This window comes from Myotis myotis, unplaced genomic scaffold (assembly GCF_014108235.1).
Source record: "Myotis myotis isolate mMyoMyo1 unplaced genomic scaffold, mMyoMyo1.p scaffold_m19_p_2, whole genome shotgun sequence".
Taxonomy (NCBI): Eukaryota; Metazoa; Chordata; class Mammalia; order Chiroptera; family Vespertilionidae; genus Myotis; species Myotis myotis.
Window position 1 is genome coordinate 40966848 of NW_023416324.1, and position 23680 is coordinate 40990527.

At 41.9% G+C, this 23680-nt stretch overlaps 1 protein-coding gene and 1 long non-coding RNA gene across 3 annotated transcripts in view; one reads left to right on the forward strand and one right to left on the reverse strand.

Annotated features, from left to right (window-relative positions):
- LOC118676919 overlaps positions 1 to 11990 on the reverse strand; it is a 40604-nt gene extending 28614 nt beyond the window's left edge. The window contains exon 1 of the long non-coding RNA XR_004974256.1: positions 11753 to 11990. This is a non-coding gene — a long non-coding RNA (uncharacterized LOC118676919). The remainder of the gene's footprint in view (positions 1 to 11752) is intronic.
- FGGY (FGGY carbohydrate kinase domain containing) overlaps positions 1 to 23680 on the forward strand; it is a 405151-nt gene that overhangs the window by 295280 nt on the left and 86191 nt on the right. For both annotated transcript variants that reach the window (XM_036351580.1, XM_036351579.1), the window contains exons 11-12: positions 947 to 1094; positions 15390 to 15464. In XM_036351580.1, coding sequence (XP_036207473.1) covers positions 947 to 1094; positions 15390 to 15464 — 223 coding nt within the window. The remainder of the gene's footprint in view (positions 1 to 946; positions 1095 to 15389; positions 15465 to 23680) is intronic.

The following is a 23680-nucleotide window of genomic DNA, read 5'->3' on the forward strand; positions in this document are numbered from 1 at the left end:
GTTGGTTCAAGGCTTTAAGAAGGAAGCACCTTTAAAGAGGGGAAGGCACCACCTTTAACCTTTGTGACATGCAGTGACATTTAACCCAGTGAGGTAGGTGTGGTGACACCATTTGAGTGTATGGGGAAACTGAAGTTCAAGGAGGTTGTCACTGGCCCTGTTACCAATCTGGGAGAGGTGAGGCAAGATCTGAACCCATCATCTCCAGCCCCTTCTCACCTGACCATGTAAAACTGAGATAGGTAGTCTGTCTCCCTCATCCTACAGGTGAAGAAACTGAGGCTTAAAAGGTAGAAAGAACTGACACAATGTCATTGGACGGGGAGGGGGGGCATGAAGGTGAGAAACCAAGTCTCCTGATTCCTGATTTTAATTGCATTTACTCCATCCTGTCACTTCCCTTAGCAAATTCCGATCCTGAGCCTGGGCACATATATTTATCTCCATTCGTCATCTCATCATTATTACTATAATTAGGAATACTAATGTTTTAAATCCTTTGCATATATACAGTATTGCACAGCTTACAAAATACTGTATATTCACCTACATAATCTCTTTTGATCTTGACAATAACCCTATGAGGTAAGTTGGACAGGGAACATGTATCTGGTTTTACAGATGCAAAGAAAGTGGTTCCGAAAGTTTGAATAACTCTCTCGTGGTTACACACCTCCTAGGGGCAAAGCCATTCCGGCTCTGGTCTTCTGATCCCAAACCTTCGCACTTTTTCCTAAAGCACACCACCTTTTCTTGGGGATAGTACAGTGATTTCTGAGTACAGTGCCCTGGTTTCCATGGGTTTCAGGCAGTTTCTTTGCTGAAGCTTTTGGGACTCTGCTTACTTTCTGGACCTGGTGTGGAAATACAAATGGTTTCTCTCTGCAGAACAGTTTGCTCCCCAACCCCACCCCCCTTTTAAAAACAAAATCCATTTCTCTTCCAGATGCCAGAGCATATATGCATATTTGAACAGTCACCTGGACCTGATTAAGAAGGCTCAGCCTGTGGGTTTCCTCACTGTTGATTTACATGTTTGGCCAGATTTCCATGGCAACCGGTCTCCTTTAGCAGATCTGACACTAAAGGGCATGGTAAGTGACAGCCAGTCCTTGCACAAAGGTGAAGGCAGGCCAAAGGGGCTGCAAAGATCAGGAGAAGCAAAGTGAGGAGAAAGGAAAAGAGGGAACATAAACAGAACAGACCAATGGTCCGCTGGCTTCTCGCACATGCGTCCTCTGGGGAAGGTTCTTGCTGCTCCCAGGATGACCTGCTGAAAGTTCTCATTGTTTCCGAGGCAACCTTCAGCGCATTAAAAGCAGTATTGTTTACATTTAGCTACAGCTGCCTCTTTGTCCCCTGGAGTGGCCTGAAGTCGTGAGCCCCTGCCTGTGTCGTTTTTGTATTTACATCAGTTTGAAGAGTTATGTTTTCCATCGCCATCCCCAGGCCACTAGGAAAGTGGTAAATATTACCCCCTATGGTCTTGCTTGCCACAGCCACACATCTGCCCAGGCTCTGAGGGTCAGGGTGTTCAGAGGCCATGCTAACATTATTAGGATTTCAGATGGAACTGTGGCAAAAGTAAAATAGAATTGTGGGTGGATAAATTCAGCTATCAGGGTCCCTCCCAGTGCAGAGATTCCGGGCCCTCCCCGAGGGGCCAGGATGAACTTGGTGGGAGAGCTCATAAGCACCCAAACCAAGGCATAAGATCTTGATGGGCAAGTTAGATTAGGCAGCTGAGACTAGTACAGCCCTCAAGAGTCATGATTAAGGGTGGACAAAGCTTGTGAGAGCTAGAGAAACAGAGTTAAGCTTCAGTTACAAGAGGTGAGGAGAAGCCACATATAATAAAATAAGCCATGAATTTTGAATCCTGGGAGATGTCAAGAAGCTGAGAAGCAGAGTGCCAGGTAAACTGAGTTCAGAGTGGGGCTGAGAGCAGTGCGTGGTTTATGCAGCGCATGGCCTGCCGGCTCGAAGATCTTCAGGACTCAGAATTCAGTAGTTTGTAATTCATTTCATTGAAGTGGTTTTAAATAGCTGTATGATGCCAGCAGGAAGACCTGATCTTTATTTTCATTACCGTGTTGACATAATCAACTTCTGCTGATAAAAGGGAGTCGAGGTGAAAAGAAAAGAAAATTGGACATAGCAAGGGTTATGTCTATCTGGAGCCCATGAAGTGTGTCCACAAAACAAATCATGAACCTGCCTCCTTGTTTGTCCTATGGAAGCAGAAGGGGGATGTCCCGAGAGGGTCATATGGACACAGGCTGCAGCTGGACAGACATAACTGACTCTCTGGTGCAAACAGAGGCTAAGGGAAGAACACATTTTATATGGGTACAAAAATGAGTGTCTTCGTTAAAGATAAATATCTGAAAACAAATACATTAGACACTTAAAATGCTAAAGAAGTTAAGAGGCGTGACTAGTTCATAAAATGACTCTGAAATAGAGCAGGTTGTATAGTAAAGTGACCATTGACCTGGAGTCCTTCCCTTGGGGGCCTTCCCCTGCCAACAGCTGTCTACCCAGTGTCAACACCCCAGCATGACAGGTGCTATGGTGCCAGTGGCTTTTGTCTATTTCTTAAGGCCAAGCTTGACATCCAAAGACTTAAGAATTAAAAATCACAAGGACATTCTAATAAAGGTAGCCCAAATGCAGAATGTAATTCCAAAGGAGTCAGTTGTGTGTGTGTGTGTGTGTGTTTAAAATATATTTTTATTGATTTCAGAGAGGAAAGGAGAGGGAGAGAGAGATAGAGACATCAATGATGAGAGAGAATCATTGATCAGCTGCCTCCTGCATGCCCCCTACTGGGGATAGAGTAAAAAACCCAGGCATGTGCCCTGACCAGGAGTGGAACCATGACCTCCTGGTTCATAGATAGATGCTCAAACACTGAGCCACGCCGGCCCTGCTCAGTTGTGTTTTTTGAAGAATGCCTGCCTCATTAGGGTAAGAGCTTACTTACCAAAGGACATTTTTGCATGGGGAGATATGCCCAATCATATAGAAAACAATTCTGATAGGTTCACCTTTCTAAAAAGGTTTTGTTTTATAAATATACTAGTATTTCCTAGATCACCTGATACTTCTCAGCAATGCTTTCCTTTCATAACTGCCCTTGTATTAGGCTTACATTTGAAGAGTTGTCACTCCATGAGTTTACATTAGAACACAAGAAGGTAACTAGATAAGATAGAAATAAGGAAATTTGGAGCTAAAAAAATCTCCTCCCCCCGCCCCCCCAAATCTCTTTCTCAATCCAATTTTGAATGACATCAAAATAATAACCCGGAAACCATCCAGTGTCCTGTTACCCTTCAGAACTTACAATGACTACTGTCTCTAGCACTCATTCCGTAAATATTTACTTGGTACCTACTATGTGTAAAGCTCTTCTATAGATACAGTAAGGCACAACAATTCCTACATTCATGGAGGATGTTTCAAGGGAGGGAAGGGGAGTGCTTGATAAAATATATGCATAGCAACTAGGATTGTCAAAATAATCCCCAGAGGGCAAGAACCAGGTAAGATTTCTTTTGGCTCCTGAAAAATTTCCCTGGGCACATACTAAATGTGTAATATGTACTTATTGATAATTGATAGTCAACATAGACATAACAAAGAGATCATTTATTTCTATAAAAATTATACATATGAGCAATTTGTTAATACTAAATGGATTAGTTGCTACTCTTATTATTCATGTGATAAATACTTAATACCAATGTTAATCCCCAAGTAAATTGAGGCTCCCATCTTTGTTATAATTGGGAGGACTTTTGTTCATCAATTAATTCTTTTAACAGACACAGGCCCTGTTAGAGGTGGTGGGGGATATAAGAGTAGCCATAATTCCAGCCCTTGGGAATGGGACTGTCTTTGGGGGCAAGCAGTAGGGATACTGGGTCAAGCTCCAGGTACCACTCAGGGTCCAGGGCCCCCTGGATGCATAGAGGATGATTGCCCAGCCTGGTCTCAGTAGTCGGGAAAGGCTTCAGATCAGAGGTAACATTGACACTGAGTGACATGGGGAAGAGGGTTCAGGCCCAGGAAAATCCTAGTAAATGAAGTGTTGTGGGGGGTTCGAGGAGAGCAAAAGGCACAGTGAATGTCTATGATTTGGGTTCCTTGTGTCATTATCTTACCACTGATAGGTCACATTTAGCATTAGATCTTGATAACAAAAAAGGAAGACATTTCCTCAGAAAACCACTGGGCACTCCCTCTGCTCCTTCTACTTAGGCAAGCATCACACTCTCCCAGTTCTAATGAATGAAGGCCTCGATGACCTTCATTCATTCAGTCAGTGCTTATTGAACACCTACTGTGAAAAAAACTATACCTGTCCCAAGTGCACATGAAAGTGGGGGAGATAATTAGTGTGTGTGTGTGTGTGTGTGTGTGTGTGTGTGTGTGTGTGTGTACATAATCATGCTGTGTGATCCCTCTAATACAGACATCTTGCAAGTGAAGGAAGTGCTCAGCTAATATCTGACTTTGAATTTTTTCTAAAATATGGCTTTAGGTCAGAAAGCTCTCATGCAACCTTTCTCAACTTCATTTGAAAATAATGAAGCCCGACTGGTGTGTCTCAGTGGTTGAGCGTTGACCTATGAACCAGGAGGTCACTGGTTCGATTCCTGATCAGGGCACATGCCTGGGTTGCAGGTTGCGGGCTCAATCCCCAGTAGGGGACCTGCGGGAGGCAGCCCATCAGTGATTCTCTCTCATTATTGATGTTTCTCTCTCTCTCTCCCCCTTCCTCTCTGAAGTCAATAAAAATATTTTTAAAAAAAACATAAAAAAAGAAAATAATGAAGATGCAAAAAAAATGCATAAACTCAAGCTGACTTTGACAATTAAGATGACCCTGAACTAGGAAAACAAAACTTGGCATTCTCAGAGGGAAACTGGGAAGATGTTCCAGAATCTAAAAGATTAAACGTAGCCTGTTTGACAAACATAATAGATGTCATATGAACAAATAAACCACCAGCCACGCAAGAGTCTGGGCCCCTTTGCCTCCTGCTCCTTAGCTTAAAAGTAAATGCAGGGGCCCTTTAAGACTAAACACAGGGCAGTCCTCTGCTGCTGTGGTTAGGGTTTCTTGTTTTGTTTTGTGTTTTGGAAGCAGTAGTGGGTTTAATTTCCCAGAACTCTTCCATAACCCAAATCTTATCTTCCCCTTCAGTTCAGTCCATTAGAAAACTGCCAACCCAAGAAGCCAGAGGGGGCAGGAAGTGTGATTTGGGGTAAATGGTGACGGCCTGCCTGCATGCTGAGGAGCCTGAGTAGACGGTTAACCCGGCAGGGGCAGGGAAACCCTGTGGATTTGGAAGAGGGGGTGTAGTTTTGCTTGTCTATGTCTGTTCTGGGGTTAGAAAGTCAGGCAGGAGTGACCCACCTCTGGCCAACAAATCCACACCAAGTAACAACTGCTGCCTCTGGGACTTGGCACCTGGCTGTAGATCTGAAGAGCCCCAGCCAAGTTCCAGGGAGAGGGTGGGAGTAAGTCATGTGGACTGAATGCTGGGAAACACTGAATATGGAGAACTCTGGGTAGAATGAATGAAAACAGTGATGAAGTGAATCCATTAGGAAACATGTTGCATACAAAAAAAAAAAAAGAAGTACCACCATTTTGAACACTTAAGGAAATGCCTCTTAAAAATTATTTACAGCCCCAAACTTAAAGAAAACTTTAAAAACTCCTTGGCATATTCAGTAGGATATTTTAAAAGTTATAGCTCAGTGAAATAGGTCAGAAACTTATTAGGATGAAAAGTCAATGTAGTTAGGGGGGAAAAAGGGGGGGGGGGCGGGAATGATAAAGACAACCAAAAATACAATAGCAGAATTAAAACCTGCATTGAAGGCAACAAAAATCGTAGTTTTTACTGAAGAAAATAAGGTGAGGGCTGTCCTAAGAGGTATCATATATTTTAAATTTGTTAGAAAAACTGTTTGAAGGTGGGGGCTCTGCCTTCTTTACTTTTTAAATTGCAACAGTGCCTGGGTCAGAGACAGGCACTGAATAATTGCCTGTGTTTTAAGCAATCATTTTCATCTTTATTTGCCAACTGAGGAATGAAAAGTGACTTGCTCAAGGTCCCAATGCCAGGAAATTGCTGAGCTTCAATAAGCATGAATCCTGACTTTTAAGATGTACACCCCCATGAGGCAGCCTGAAACTCTGGACTCTTAAAAGGAGTCATAACAGCTGCATCATGCACGGCTTAATTCTGAACCACACTCCTCAGCCGGGTCCTTGCTCCCCTGTTCTGACCACCAGTCTTCTTGCTCTTTCTCCCATTTTCATCCTTGCCTTGGTCCTTGGATGAAAGCTCTGACCCTCTCTCTTCTCAGTAATGGTGCGAGTTTCCTTCCCAACCTCACTGACTCAGATTTCAAAAGTAATCGCCACTCCTGGTTCAACCTGGCTCTCGACCCTTCCACTTTAGGTGCTTACTCTCATCAGCAGGAGCAGGGAACAAGCCAGGCCTCCTTCCATGATGCTTAATAGAATCAATCTCTTTTGTCCTGCTAATAGTTGGCTCCCTGCCATGTGGCTAGCTGTTTTATTTCTCCTTTGGTGATGCTGTACCGACCCACAGAACTAGGCTAAAAAGAGATGGCGGTTAGGGGTGGGCAACTTAACAGTATGCCTGGACCAAGTAGCCACCTATGTAAATAGTTCCCCTTTCCACTTAATAAATGAGGCATGGGGAGGTAAGGGCTGCGCATGCGATATTTAAACAAAGCAGAAGCTTGGCTAATGGCAATTGATCACTGTCAAAACATTTAACACTGGTAATACTAGGCTCTTTAAAACCAAACCAAAACAAAAATGCTTACTTTTCAAGCAGTGATTTTCAACTGGTGTGCCGCAAGTAATTTTAAAACATGCAATACCTGACTATTTAGTGCGGGCACTGACCTCTTTTCCCTTAGATTGTCAAATAAAAAAATATGACAACATCTAACACAACAATCACCATCTGGTGTGAGTGACAAAAATTATATCAATTTTTTTTGTCAGATCAGCAAAAAATATAGATTTGGTGTGCTGCAGAATTTTAAAAATTCATTTATGTGTGCCATGAGATGAAAAAGGTTGAAAATCACTGCTTTAAAATAAAGAAACATGACATGGCCACACATACAGATAGATGAAGCTAAATTCTCACTGTCAGGAATGCTTGCATGGTGTGTGTGTGTGTGTGTGTGATTGTTTCTATTTTGAACGGTTGGGTGGGTGGTTTTACCCGTGTGAAACAGCCTGGGTTTGAAGTTAGGCCTGTGTTTGCATCCTGGTTTGAGAGTGTATTGGCTGCATGGTCTCTGAGCTTAACTCGGTGAGGTCAGCGTGCTCAGCCATAAGCAGGAGAGTCACAGGCTCCCTTGTAGCATCACTATCAGAATCGAATGGTGCACAGATAGCAACAGCCAATGCTTTTGAGTCTGTGGCTCCTTCTTAGTGGCTCTTCCTTGCACCTTTACAAGGTGTTAGCTGGATTGAGTCCCAAGCAGCCTGTCATGAACTGTCCACCTTAGTCCCAGCACCAACTGGACTCACCAGCCATGGAGGTCATCACCACAAACAACCTGCGAGAGCAGCTGAATGATCACCTGGCCCATCACAGTAGCCAAGCTTCCTATGGGGATAGAGATTAGTCTTCTCTGTAGTTAAGTCCTTGGTCCTCCATTTCTTCATCAACAGGAATCTCAGATTTGGCAAATCTTATAAAACAGCTAGTGCTTTAGGCATTTTGAAAGAGTCCTTTCCTCCTTATGTAGGTGATCACTTTTAAAATATGTTTATTGATTTCAGGGAGGAAGTGAAAGGGAGACAGAGATAGAAACATCAATGATGAGAGAGAATCATTGATTGACTGCCTTCTGCAAACCCCCTACTGGGGATCCAGCCCTAAGCCCGGGCATGTGCCCTTGACCAGAATTGAACCCAGGACCCTTCAGTCCACAAGCCAACACTCTTATCTACTGAGCCAAACCAGCTAGGGTAACCATTTTTTATTCTCAAATTAAAATGGCCTCTTCATTTTTATTTTTAAAAATTGTTTTCCTGAAATACCCACTCACAGAATTAAGTGATCTCAGAGACATATTGGTGGAAACATGTTTTCTCTGCTTCTCTTTGCAAGTACAGCCTTACCCAGAACGGAAAGTAACTTTCTGGTTCTTTGGAGAGCTGTGATCTCTAATGTAGGCCATATGCTTCTCAGACTGCTGGAAAGGTGAGTGCTGCTCCACAGGTTCTTCAAAGCAAACACAGAGCATGTGTGCATGTGGAAAACAAGGAGGGAGTCGGGAAAGTAGCGTTATGAGATCTGAGACAGTTCCCAGAGGGCTGAATCCCAGCTAGAGGTGGGCATCACTAAACAGAGTCAGATGTGGATGGAGTCAGCAATGTTTGTTTGCAAGAGCTCAGTGGAAGCCAGAGGTTGTATCCTCGTGGCTTCCTCTGATGGGATGATGGACTATGGAGAAGCTTTTCAGTGAGCTATGGATAAGCCTTGGCAACATGAGGGCTCTTTGGCATAAATTTGTTGATGTTTTTGTTGTGATTTAATATTGTTTTATTTAGCCATTTTTTACACATCATTTTTGCCTATGAAAAATTAAATCTGATAACAGCTTAATATCCTCAGTATCATTTAACTGTTTTTCTTATCATGTGAGGGGGTTTTGTTTGTTTTTATTTATTTATTTTAAAATATCTTTTTATTGACTTGAGAGAGGAAGGGAAAGGGGATAAGAGATAGAAACATTGATAGGAGAGAATCAATATCAATCGGCTATCTCCTGCACTCCCTACTGGGGATTAAGCCTGCAACCCGGCCATGTGACCTTTTGGTACATGGGACTGTCATTCAACCACTGAGCCATACTGGCCAGGCAATTTTTGTTTTTATTGAAGCAACTAATTTCACAGCTGATATTGTGATTTATAATAGGTAGCATATTTCAGGGACCACAATGTGCCAAGCATCAGGGTAGATACTTTACATGCATCGTCCACAACTTTCATGACAATTCTGCAAGACCCCCATTTAAAAAAGATGGGTTTGTGTGTTTTTTTAATCTTTTCTGTATACACTAAACAAATACAACTGGAAGAGGGCAGTGGATTATGGACAGGGCTCTTCCCAAGGGAGTACAGAATGAGGCGTGAATCAAGTAGAAATCTGCCAGGAAGGCCCAACAGAGAAATAATGGAAAAGAGCCAAGGCCAGAGGACCCAGGATGGGATCCAAGTTGGTGTGTAATCTTAGGACAGGATTGGATGATAGTAAGGAAGGGCCAGGATGGGCCAGGACAGTTGACCAGAAGAGCTTTGGGATTCTGGTGCATGATATATCAGCATAACTTAGATTTAGAGCTTCAGAAGCAGAGCAGGCAAAGGTGTGAAGTGCTTAGCATATCTGGCAAACAGCCCATGAACTTGTGCTGTGGGATACTGAGTTTACCAGTAGAAGAAGGTTGTGAGGGACAATGTCAGCCCATCATCTGGTCATTGTGTGTGTATTACTTTTCTGTTGCCGCTGTAATAAATTACCACAAACGTATAGTCTTAAACGTATTTTCTCCCAGTTCTGTAGGTTAGAAGTCGAGGCTGGCTCAACTGGTTTCTCTGTTCCAGTTTCCACAAGACTATCACTGAGGACTCTTATCAGCAGGGCTGGGACTAATCTGCTACCAAACTCATTCAAGTTGACCAAATTAGACTCTGTGCCATTGCAGGACTGAGGTCCCTGTGTCCTGGCTGACTCACAGGCAGTGGTCCTCACCTTCCAGAGACCACCTGCATTGCTTGGATCCTTGCCCTCTTTCTCCACCTTCAAAGCCAGCAATGGCAGACCAAGTCCTTTTCATGCTTTGAATCTCTCTGATTTCAATTTCTGCCTCATTTCTCTTGTCTTCTTCTTCGCCCATATCTCTTGACTGACCCTTCTGCCTTCCTCTTCTGCTTCTAAGAGCTCATATGATTACATTGAGCCCAACTGGGTGACCCAGGATAATCTCCATATTTAGGGTCAACAGGCTGATAACTGGTTCCATCTGCAAAGTCCCTTTACATCAGTGCCTAGGTTAGTGTTTGTCTGAGAGACCAGACTATGGCAAATCTTGGGGGAACATCTTTCGAATTCTGCCTATCACATTGTGTCCACACATTTATTTCCCAAATCTGGGTGAGTTTCAGGCAATGGCAAGTGTCAGCCTCAACTCCTAAGACTTACTGAAACCCATGCATGTTATTGAGGAGACCTGTCCCTGTTCTCTTCCAGGCTGCTGATGACCTCAGCCCTGTTCTCAATCTCTGTCCTCCTTCCAGAAATGTTCTATAAATCTTTCTCTGATCCTCCTCATTTCCATGCTATTCGTCCATCAGCTCCACCTTCATTAATGACTAAACAAACAGAACATGTGTTCGGTTCCTTGGTATTCTGAAAAGCTTTCAACTAATTCCCCAGAGCCATAGATACCTCATCAAGTTCTGATGACCAATCTCAGCACTACGAATCCTGTTTCTTGTTTTCTATAATGTTTAGAGATCCCTTGAGAATCTATTTCTAATGCCTCCACTTTATTTTATAATTGCTTCAATTCTTTAACAACTACGAAGGAAAAACTTAGCTAGCTAAATTACTAATATATTTTTTAATCTCAACTATTTTAGGGCTGTGAAGCTATAATTCACAATGCCAAGTTTAGGGCAACTGTTCCCATGTGTTACTGTATATTAAGACCTTGCTGAAAATGCAAATTGCTGGGCCCCTACCAAAGGTTCAGTCAATCTGAAGTTGGATCTCAGGAAATCTACATTCAACTAGGATCCCAGGAAAGAGTTCAGTGTTGTGCCTAAGTGGAGGGGAAGTCCACTGTCTTTCCTATTCACGTAGTGAATGGAAGTGTGTAGGTTCATAAGGACTAAGGCTTCTGCAGGGAGTTTTTGCAAGTGAGTCCCCCGCTCTCTAATCTCTGGGCTCTCATCAGAGACACACTGCTTCTCCATACTCCTGCATGTCCGTACCTCTAGCATTATAACCCTGATGTTGATGATCAGCATACACTTTGCCCTGCCTCTCCCACCCTGTACAGCCACGAGTCTTCAGCAGCCCTCATTAATACCCCGCTGGTGCCCATAGCATGTTGAAGGAGATGCTTTATTGCTTTATTCCAGTTAATAAATGGGATCGAGCCCTTTGTGCATTCAAGAGAAAGGGAAAGGAAATGAACATTTTTAAGTGTCGCCCATGCACACATAGTTGACACTACAAGTGTCAAGCTCTTGTAGACTCAGTACAGCTTGCTGAAAAAGTAAGGTACTTTGCAAATTATATGTCATATTCACATATATTATTGAGATATTATTCTTATTTTACAAGTCAAAAAAAGTGAGGCTCAGAGAGGTTACAAAACACACTGCCATACAGCCAGTTAGGGTTTATGTCAAGATATAATCCCAGGTGTCTTGCTGCAAAGTTTACCATCTTTCCACTCCCCTACACTTCTCTTCTCAGCTTAGAAATCCCCAGATGTACATAAGCATTTTATAACCATTATCTAAGATGTTGAAGTCATCACACGCAGTTTGCATCTCTTTGGCCACCATATACAGCTTTCACACACCTCTAAATAGTAATTATACATGTTTTCTCCTACAATTCTCATTACACAATAGCCCAAATAAATAAAATGTGCTTACCATTGCAGCTCTCTCCTGGGGATTCCCCATACATTTTGCTGTTTCGCCCAGACATTCAAAATAGGCACATGCACATCTGTAAACATTTCTTCCACTTATGCATTCTTCCCACTTCCTCTTATTGCTGGAACCATTCAGTCTTCAGCCAGGGCTGTCAGCTCATCTGCCCTATCCCAGCTGTCTCACTGGTTACAAAGCTGCACCTCCCATGACATATCCCTGGCACTCCCAGGGCACTGCTGCCACCCTCCTACCAACAGCTCCCTTAGGGCTCTCCATGGTCTCCCAAGCGGTCCACATGGCAGGCATTCCTTATAAAGTTCCATTGTGGGCTGTCATTTCACTTTTGCCAAGGCAAGGCTGAGGTTTCTGGTATTTGAGAGAATCAATGGACGTAAGCAGATGCCTTCTAGTGTCTCCACCTGCATGCATATCAGGTGAGATGTCACAGAAGCAGGGTTCCCCTCCCCAGTGCCCCCCACCATAGTAGCTTGGCACTGTCAAGAGAAATGTTTTTCAATGAGTCACATCGCAACTCCAGGGCCCTGGTGCTAGTGGTGAGGGAATGTGGGAAATGGCTATGGGAGAAGTGTGCTGGCTGACTCCCTTTTGTACTGAGTATCCTCTTCCCAAGAGTAACTTTTTCTCCCTTGAAGGATAGGTATGTTTTATTTGTGGAAAAAAGAAATGCTGTGTCCCCACATTATGTGTCCCCTTTTGTCACAGCTCCTCTTGAGCTCAAGAGTTAAATGTAGTGCTCATTTCCATTGATTATCTCATTCTCAGTTTCCAAAGAAAATAAACTGTTTTCTCCTTTCTGCCCTATGAGTTCTGAGCTCTTGGAGACACTCGAAATTTAGAGAAGGGTCCATGACATTTTTTTGCTCCAATACCAGTACTTTGTAGAAGTCTTTATGAATATATTCTGGAGATTAATAAAAAGCTAAATCTGGCAATATCATACTCCTCTCTGTGGGGTCTTACTAATTGGGAAAGATATCAGAGCTATTTACATTATCATGTTATTATAAAGGGCAATGGGATTCCTAATAAAGGAATAGAATAGTGCATCTTATATAGGATATCAAACTTTCCCCCCACCACCATTATAATTTATCCAAGTCTGGGTCAGGATTGACCTATAGGAGAATGTGTGTCTGCCAAGCAGATACGTACCAAGACACGCTGATGAATTATGACTTGATTCACATCACACTAATGCCTGGGGAGAGGAAACCAGTCATCCTGGCCTGGCTCTGGAAGAGAGGCTTTCCCAATAGATGAACAACAGAGACACTAGTGAGGCCTGGCCAGTACAGAAGAGAGAGAGAGAGATACCATTAAGGACTAGTGACCTTTACCCAGAACCATGGCTTGTCATGGCGCTGGTTACTTATACAAGCTATTGGTTTGGGCGGGGGGGGGGGGGGGGGTGGGACAGGCTGACATCCTGTTCACTCTGCTCCCTTTTAGAAATCACTCTCCCAGATGGCATGCCTTGTGTATTTAATTCATCTGAAGGGGGCACTATTTTTCTAATTTACACAAAGGTACCTCATGTGCTACAGAGACCCTACTTTCACTCCAATCTTAGGTAAACCACTCCTCCTGTGAGGAATGGTAAGTATGGAAGTTGGGGGTGTTGAGGGCATGGAGTGAGCAACTATACATGATATTCCAGTGTTCTGTCTTGGGACATGGAGCAAATGTCTTGTCCCCTCTGAATATATGATGGGTCGAGGTAGTAAATATTTTCCTCTCCTAATTGCATAATGACAGAAGGATAGGATATTAGGAGAGAGTAGTATATGAAAGGAAGAGAGAGCATTGGATTGTCACAAATTCACACATTCAACAAGTATTAACCTATCATCTACAGTGCTAGGCATTGGAGGTACTGTGGTGAATACCACAAGCAGTCTTTCAGAATACTTAGGTTTGGGTTTCTATTTTTCTATTCTCTGTGTGCTTTTAGGCAAATTATTTCCTCAGAAAGATTCTGAAATGAACTTCTACATTATCAGCATTGTTTATGTTCTCTCCTAGTTCAAACATGCTTAATGTATGCTTAGGTCTCTGGGGAGTTTCATGAGAGATGACCCTTCACAGAGTTCCTGGCTTGAGAGTTCCTCTCCCCAGAGTTCCTCTCTGGTCTCTCCTTCAAACCTTAATGCTCCTCTCGTTTAAAATCAAAGCCATTTTTTTCTCATCTAGCTGCCCCGTTACTTGCCAAGAATAACTACCAGCAGAAATCCCTGTATTGACAGACTAAGTTGAGTACTCAGAATAGCTGGAGCACAGGATGCTAAGTGGGGAAGGACAAGTTCAGGTGCCATAGTAGTGAGCACGGGCAAGTCCGGGAAGACGCACACAAGATAGCCAAGACATTTCTGCTTCAAAACCAGGGTAAAAGGTAGAATGTTTAACAAGGAGTATCATGATGAAATTTACATTTGAGAATAATTATTAGCTCTGTGGTAGAGAGATATGCCCAGGGGCTAATTCAGCAAGCAGGAGGGACATAATGGTGGCCTGGTTTAAGGAAGTGAGAGACAGGATGAAGAAAAGGGAGGAATGCAAAAAATGGAGGGGGATCAAATATGCAAGACTTGGAGACTGGTTAAATATGGGAAGGCAGAGGAAAGTCAGGGAAGAGTGCTCCCTATTTTCTGGTTTCTGATTTGGGTAACAGAGCGGTGTCTGTGCCCTGCCAACAGGCCAATACTGGCCCCTTACTTCCGTGGTCGGGGGTGGAATCTGGAGAGATGAAGGGAAGGTGGACCACTCCGCTCTTGTATTATAATGCAAGATGCATGTCACCACCTTGTTGAACTCTAGACCATGCCCCTGTAGGCTTTGAGTAAATGCATGTTACGTGAATTAATTTTTGTAATGTGAAAATATAAAGTGAACTCTGGTATCAATGCCCACAAACTTCACACTAGGTTTGACGGAACCAGCAGTCTTAACCCTCTGAAAAGGTCCCAAGAGGACACCTCAATGAAGGGGAAATATGAAAGTGGGATGGTGAACGAGTCTCAAAGGCATTCAAACCCAGCATCCTGTTCAGTTCTGGAATCTCTCAGAGATTGACACGTTCCATATAAGCATGTGGTTCCGATTGACTTTAATGGGATTCCCTTGAAAATCACAGATTCTAAATTATCCCCTAGTAGGTATAACATTTATAGGAGACATATTATTTTACCCTGAATATCCCTTGGATGCTGTTACACTGAATCCTGACAGTAGCAGAACTTGGAATAAGATCAACTTTTATGAGAATGACACTGCTACTTGTTATTGCTTTCTGTAAGCCAAAGATGTGTCTAATAAGATTTTTTTAAAGAAGAGGAAAGGAATTTTATCCCATGCTCAGAAATACCAAACACAATCTTCCTATAGTATTTGTTTTGTTTTTGTTTAATTCAAGGCAAGGCATTTCTGGAGAAAAAGGGATATTTTTTCCCGGTCTGGAGATTAAACAATTTAGTAGTTATTTCACATTCAGCTCACAAAAAAGGGATTTGCATATGAACTTGTTTCAGCAAGTTCTGAATGCGTTTCATGGGAATTAACTCTATCCATGGCAGCTCCTTTTGGCCATCATCTTCTTTTTTTGTTTTCATCTCTGCAGGTCACCGGATTGAAACTATCTCAGGACCTCGATGATCTTGCCATTCTCTACCTGGCCACAGTTCAAGCCATTGCTGTAAGAAACTTTAATGCAATTTTTATTTCTTTTAATGTTATTAAGAAAATATAAGGAAGGGAAAATAATTTATAGTATTTATTGAAAAAAATCTGCATATAAGTGGATGAGTGCAGTTCAAACCCATATTGTTCAAGGGTCAACTGTATTTCACTATACATATAAAAAACATACATTTTTTAATCATTTATTTTTCAATTACAGTTGATATACAATATGGTATTATTTTCAGGTATACACCCCAGTGATTAGACATTATATAACTTACTAAGTGATCATTCTGACAAATATCATACCCATGTGACACCATACATAGCTATTACAATAGTATTGACTATATTCCCTATGCTGTACTTTACATCCCTGTGACTATTCTGTAATTACCAATTTGTACTTCTTAATACTTTCCCCTTTTTCACCTGTCCCTTCCCAACCCCCCTTCCATTTGGCAACTGTCAAAATGTTCTCTGTATTTATGAGTCTATTTCTGTTTTGTTGTTTATTTTGTTTTTTAGATTTAATTGTTGATAGATACATTTTTATTGTTCATTTTTTTTATCTTTTTCTTCTTCTTAAAGAAGACCCTTTAACATTTTATATAATACTGGATTAGTGGTGAACCCCATTAGATTTTCTTGTCTGGGACGCTCTTTATATGTCCTTCAATCCTAAATGATAGCTTTTCTGGGTAGAGTAATCTTTAGAAGCTCACTGTGTTTGTTTCTATGTATTAGGTAGAGCTGCTTTGTCTCCTGGCTTGGCAGAGTGGCCTTGTGTAGTAGGTCCAGTGGTTCAACCTCCCCATTCAACTGAGCTGGGAATCCCAGGTGCACATTCCCCCTCCTATGTGGACTGTGTACACCAAGCATGTCAAACTCAAAGGCTCACATGGGTCAAATAAACAAGGTTTAAGTTTATGTGGGCCACAAAAAAAACAAAAGCTTCAATTTTCATAGAAACGTAGGTTTATTTTGATAGAGACATGCTGAATACAAAGGGCTGAAATAAATGATTAATCATTAACATAAAATAATAGGAAATTTTAATAAAAATTAATATTTTTCCTTGAACATTAACTTACCAGACACTGAATAACTGCACAAATTAATAAGCATAATGCAAATAAACCTATTTTTCTTGTTCTCCTAAAGCGAAATATTTCCTGTTGCACACACCAAACAAGTCAGTCCAAGACTAATAACATGGCAATTGGTTGCTAAAATATTCAATGCTAGTATTAGTGGAGAGAAATGGTGTGCCTGTGTGTAAGGCACATAAGGGAAATGAATGCAACACAATTTTAGTAATCAATCATTAGCGAACGTTATAGTTCATTATTAATAGTTATATATAACGGAATATTGTAAAAATTAAGTTATGAAATTTTTATTAAAGTGTTTCTTACATATTGTTATATTGGCTGGGCTGCAAAAATATTCATTGTGGGATACATGCATCCCACGGGCCACAAGTTTGACATGCTTGGTGTACACCCTCCTGATGTAGTTGATCCTTGATTGCTGTTGGCACATCAGCCAGAGAGATTTACTCCCAGGTCTATAGCTGCAAGGACTGGCTGTGACCACCATAGAGGATCAGTTGTGCAAGGGCACATCCCATGGAGCAGAACTTACTTCAGCGGGGCTCTGGTGCCCACTGTGTCTTCCTTTTGAGTGTGTCACTTGTGGAGGTGGTTGGGTGGTACTTCAATGTGGTCTGAAGCTTTCCACTGGGTATGCTAGGTCTGGGGTCTCCCAAGAGGTGCAGGCCAAGGTCAGCTACTGCCCATATTCTTCCCAGGGCCACCCACCACGAGCTTCAAAGCCATCTATAGATAGCTGCTATTTGTGCTGGGCTTGGATGTGCCCCAGAGGGCCAAGCTATAAACCAAGACATGCTGCTACTAGCGCAGGGCCTGGACCACTCAGCGAGAGGTATGGGTCTCATTGAGGCCAGATGCTGCCTATTTGTAAGATTTTAGGAAAATATGGAGCATGAGCCAAGATAGGATGTTTATATGGAAAAACCACTGGTAATTGCTTGGGTGGTCCTGAAAGTTGGGTCGGGTGAAATCTCATGGAATCACCAGGGCAGAGCCAAAGGTATTAGCCAGGTTGATGGAAACTCAGATATGGCGTCCTCCTGCCAGCTCTGTAGTGGGAGGGCTCAGAAAAGGCACAATGACCTCTGCCAGCACTTCTGTCTGGGAGAATGTTGCCCCCCTCTCCCGGATGCTCGGATGCTCAGATGCTATACACTGCAGTTCCTCCCATATATCCCTGGTGCCATTTAAGCTGCTGCCTCAGCGCTGGAGCTCAGAGGAAGTGAGCCAGAGTTCCAGCCCTTTAAGAGGAACTGCCTGGGACTCCAGCAGCCTTTTGTCTCACTCAGCCTCCATCCCCACTGGTTTTTACAGCCTGAAGTTATAGGGGACTTCTCTTCCTGCCACTGGAACCCTGGGCTATGGGGCCTGGTGTGGGACTGGGACCTCTATGACTGAGATATCCCTCCCTATTTTTATCCACCACAAGTGGGTATGGGTATGTGTATGGGAACCAGTCTGTTCCTCCTCTCCACCCCTCCTACCAGTCTGGATGTGGCTTCTTCTTTATATTCTTAATTGTAGGACTTTCATTCAGCTAGATTTCATGCGGTTCTGAATGATGGTTGCTGTGTAGTTTAGTTGTAATTTTGATGTGGTTATAAGAGTTTTAATGCCATTTTTTGAGAGACTTATGGTATCGGTAAACTTTAAACCACATACATTGCAAGACACATATGCTTTTGTGACAGAGATTCTTAATTAAAAGGGAGCTTGCCAGAAAGAGATGGGTGTCTGTTCAGAAGGAAATCTCAATAAAGGTCTTCACGTGCTTTATTAATAACTTAAAATAGCTGAAAGCTAAAAGGTGTTAAAGTCTTTGCCCATCATACTTTTCATTTATCTATTTGTCTTCTAAGTTCAATTGAATAGAAGCAAGTAAGTAGGTGCCATGTATGCTTTCATTAAGAAAAACTGGGATTAGGAATTTATAAAACTTATAAAACACGTGATATTATTCATTTTGCAAAAAGAAAAATAATTATAGGATTTCTTTAAATAGTAAGCTTTCTTAGAAGACAGAAGTGTTTGGTTTTAGATAATTAGCTACTTATTGTAAATGAAAGTTTCAGATGGTTAGGAATGGAGAAAGGAAATAATTTAAACCTGAAGTGTTAGGCGCTCCTAAATTAAAAGTCAATAAAAAATGAAAACAAAATTACAAAAGTTCGAACATGATTGTCTAAGGAATCTCATTCTCTAGAGTAGACTTTGGATGGACTACAAAAGGCTTCTAACCCCTAAAATCATGCACAAAAGATTGTATGTGTACATGTTAGAAAGTGCATGTTGAGGTAGTGGCTCATGGCTTTCATGGTCTCAGAGCTGGTATGAAACCCAAATAACAGGTATTGCAGTGAACTTAGCCACTCTGGAGAAAAAAATGGGCACCAACAGAAAGGAAGAATCGGTTCATTAAGTTCAGATTCAAAATTTATTTTCAGAAACATATCTATTTAAACCAAGTGTTTGTTGTTGTTGTTGTTTGGTTTTTTGGTTTTGTTTTGGGTTTTGTTGTTTTTTTGGTTGTTAATGCTCTATGGATATACTTCTGTGCTATTCAATTATTCTGTTTCTTCATACCTCTTTCATAAGCTCATTGCTACATGCATTTTCTCCACATGTCCGCATCGCCTGCAAAGGTGCTTTCCTTATGTGCGGATGAGTCCAGGTGGGAGAATAGAACTTCCCACCCACTAACAGGACATGTGGTCTTTCATGCAACTACATAGGAGTATGGATCAACCAGCTTGATTAAACAGTCCTTTTTATTTATAGACAAGTTTGAATTTATTTTTCTGAAATCACTATCTTATTGATATAATGGCTTGGCCAGTTCAGTAAAATCAGTCAGCCTGCTTTATTCATGGGGACAGGGTCAAAAACAAACAATTCTCACATCCATCAAAATGGAAGAGTGACTAGTAAGATGAAAATGGAGAACAAAAGTGCACATCATTAGTAAAAACAATTATTTAGTGATCTGTTTTATAGTAATGATGATAATGATAATAAATAATATAGTTTGGGGGTATGATGTGCCAGACACAACTGTGCTAAATATTTTAAAGACACTATCTGGCAACCTTGTGAGGTATGTATGATAATCCCTATTCCACAGATTAGAAACCTAAGCCTCAGTGAAGTTAATTAGTCAATTTCATTCAACTAGTAAGGGGCAGAGCTGAGATTTCTAAAATAAAGCTAAGTGGGTGATATATTGAGGAACTTTTAGTTTCTGATTCCTCACTGTTACTGTATGGAAAGTCTTAGAACAAATCGCTTGCTGAAATGAATAACCATAGAAAATCAGAGCTGTATGATGCTCTGCATTCTTGCTAAGAGGTGGACATAAAGAACGAGGCCACACAGGGTGCACCACCAGAGGATCATAACAACTATTACCTCTCATTGACACCCACTCTCAGTTCCAGGCACAGAATAGAGTGCCTTACCCATCTGTGGCTTTAGACAGTAACCTGTAAGCCAGTGAGATAGTCCTCATTTTACATACAAAGGGAAAACCACTTGCCAAGGTCAAAACAGCTAGTGTATGGCAGGGTCAGAATTTGAACCTCTGTCAGTCTCACTGCCACACATCAGCTCTTTGCCCTTCACCATGCTGCATTTGCTTTTGATCTATTTGTAAAAGCTGCATGGATAAAACAAGCTCCCAGGCATTCCCAAGAACAGTTTTGACTTAGCACATCTTAGAAAACATTGTTCATTTGTCCAGGATTGTCTCATATGGGTCCCCTGCCTGCTAAATTCTGCAGCAGAAGTCTAAGAATGTATGAAGTAGGATAAACTTCATGCAGATGGTGTGTGTGTGGCAGAGAGATGGGGGTGGGGGTGGGGTGGCGGAGCCACTACATTTTTCCAAATACCACACACTGGGAAAATCAATCTTGTATGCAATGGGCCGTAAATGTATTAAAAGCTATATTTACTTTATCTGTTGACTTAATGACCTTTGCACTACCACGAAGGGGAGGCAATTTAAGACAGAGATTTCTCAATAGGACTTTATTATGGAGTCAGTTGAACTGTGAGGAGTTCAATTTGTTTTGCAAAAGTATCTGGGTGTGCTGGTCTTTTAGGCAAAAATGTGCATTTTAATTAAGCAGTCTGATAACAAATATTTTCAAATAATGTTAAACTTGAAAATGAACATCGATCTCATTGGCTTTGAATAAGGCCCTAGCACCTATTGTTGATAAGTTAAAGTTAGGCTAATTGCTCTCTATAGTCATATCTGTGATTGGTATTTTATAGAAATAGAATGAAATTGAAGACATTGTAAAGAAGTTAACTTGGGACCTTGCGAAACCCTCTTCCAGTAAAATTCTCTCTTGGTCACACTTCATTGAAAGACCTGTCAAACACCCAGCTTATCCATAGCCTGTCCATCCATAGTTTTCTTTTCAGAATTGACCCTTCAAAAGTACTATTTGCATTTGAAGTCTCTCGATTTGCATTTGGTTCTGTACATTCCCAGTGGAATGGCCTAATTTTAATTTTAATTCTCTGTGAAAACAGTTTTTCCAGAAAGGTGAGCACAGAATCATTTCAGCACAAAGCCCTTTGGCGAGCATCTGAGGCGGGTGGAGAGGTTCACAGAGTGGAGGCTGGGACAGGGAAAGGGAAGGCCCTCTAACTAACGCCAGTGAGTGGGAAATTTCGGCCAACAATGCCACAGGAGGGAAAGACAGGCTGTCACAGCCCCTCTGGAGGGAGTGCCTCTTGTTCAGATCCTTTCTTTCCCTTTCCCAGGCACTGGGCTCTGTGTTACTCTCAACTCAGGCCCTCTGAGCACATGAGCCCAAGTCCCCAGTTTAGAAATATCAATTTTGCATGTCATTTCCATGCACATTGGGAGGCATCTTCCCTCCCTCCCCCCATACAGCCTCTATTGCCTTAAGCAAATTATATTAACTCCTAAATGAGAATAGCGATATGCGGTGTTTGAATTTGTCATAGATTAGAGACACCATTTAAGTGCATAGCAGAGAGCTAATAATGAGAACGGTTTTCATGTCTAAACACTCCCCGTGCACTCAACCCTGACACTCTTCTAGGCACACTGTGTATAGCAGCAACCTTGGAGGGTAGGGCTTACTGTATTTCATGAAGCCGAAGACTGAAATTTAATTTTTTTCATGTTAATTCAGAAAATCCGTAGAATTTTTGGGTGAGCCTCGTATGATATTATTCCCATTTTAAAAATGAGAATTGAGTCTTAGAAAGGTTAGGTACAGGTTTGATTCAAGAAATAGGCAAAATGCCTTAGTCTTTTACATTCAAAAGCTATGATCTTAGCTATTACAGATTCATGCTCCTAGAGTAGACGAGGGTTACCTGTACTCCATGGATACCAGATGATCCATGGTGGACATATGGGCACCTGTAGACGTCTTCAAATTATTTATAATACGGTTTTGTATATGACTTTTTTCTGGGAGGTCAGTAGGTTCCATTACATTCTCAAGAGAGTTCAAGACTGCCAAAAAGCTTAAGAACATCTGGGGGTAATCAACCATAATCAATAAGCAGCATCTGGCCTTATGTGGTATAACATGTTTTAATTTATTTTTTAAACCCACTACAGCTGTGGATTATCTTCAGCGGCCCAAGTTTCACCTTATCAGATTCACTAATAGCTTCTACAAACCCCATAGACCTTGGGCTGGAATTGCTATTCTTTTGCTCCTGAACTGTCTCTCCCTCATCATTTATTCCACCGCAATCAGGTTTCCATGGTCCCCAGATCACTCTCCAGTCACCCCCTTTCCCAGAGGCACCTCCAGCCCAGGACACAGCTCTCCAGTCAGCCTTGTCGAAGGAGGCTTTGCTTGCCCTACATTCCATGCCCTGGGGGTTATGGGAGCATTCAAACCACTTCTCAAACCTTATTACTTTACTTTGGTTAAGCCTCTATGGCAGTGATGGCGAACCTTTTGAGCTCGGCGTGCCAGCATTTTGAAAAACCCTAACTTAACGGTGCCGTGTCACATATAGAAATTTTTTGATATTTGCAACCATAGTAAAACAAAGACTTATATTTTTGATATTTATTTTATATATTTAAATGCCATTTAACAAAGAAAAATCAACCAAAAAATGAGTTCGCGTGTCACCTCTGACACGCGTGTCATAGGTTCACCATCACTGCTATGGCATGCCCTCAAGCTAAACTACATCCTCTCTATGTACTTGGGTACCAACCTGCCAGCGACAATGCACTTCCATTTGTGACACCGGCTCATGCATTCTCAAACCTGACTACTTCTTGGAGGCTGCACCACCTGTGGTCTTTCAGATCCTTGACCTGCTCCTCTCCCTTGACCTGCTCATCTGTGTGCTTCAGCATCTCACTCCTGTGTCCACACCGAGGACCTTGTCATCCCCCAGAATTGCTCAACCTCTAAACTTTTTAAAGGCTATCTCTCTACCAAAAAACCTCTTCTGGCCACCTGAGGCCACATTGCACTTAATCTTTTTTTGTTTTTAATTCTTATCTCACATGAATCAGGATTTGGGAACTTCTAGTTTTTGAACTTTCAAACAAATTATGATTTTCAGCCATTTGAATGTCCTAGCTAACACTAGAGAATAGTATATTGAGATTCACCATGATGACTCTACGATGGTATCCTCCTCCCATGCATCGACATTTTCTTGCTGAGTTTCATAAATTTAGCAAGACAAGGATGAGGATAACACATTTTATGAAGCTGTTAAGACGCAAGGGCTGAAATGAAGCTACAGCAAAGCCCTGATCCAACCAGAGCCTGTGATTTCTGCATCCTCCCAGGTCAAGCACTGCCGGGGAATGGATTCTGGCTCTGAAAGCCTCATTATGGGAACCACTACCTGGTTTCAGGTGGCAACAAAGGTCATTTTAGCCCTTCATCAGCCCAAAGCCTGAGTCTCTTCTTCTCTGTGCATTTAGAACCCTCTTTCTGTGTTTCTGCTGCTACTTTTGTTGGTATCCTTCAAGGAACAAACGTCTTAGTTCTTATTTAAGGAAAAAAGATAGATTCAGGGACCACTGACCATTATTTTCAGAGCATTGTTGCTAATCACTCCATTCCTAGTTCCTAATAGAAGACCT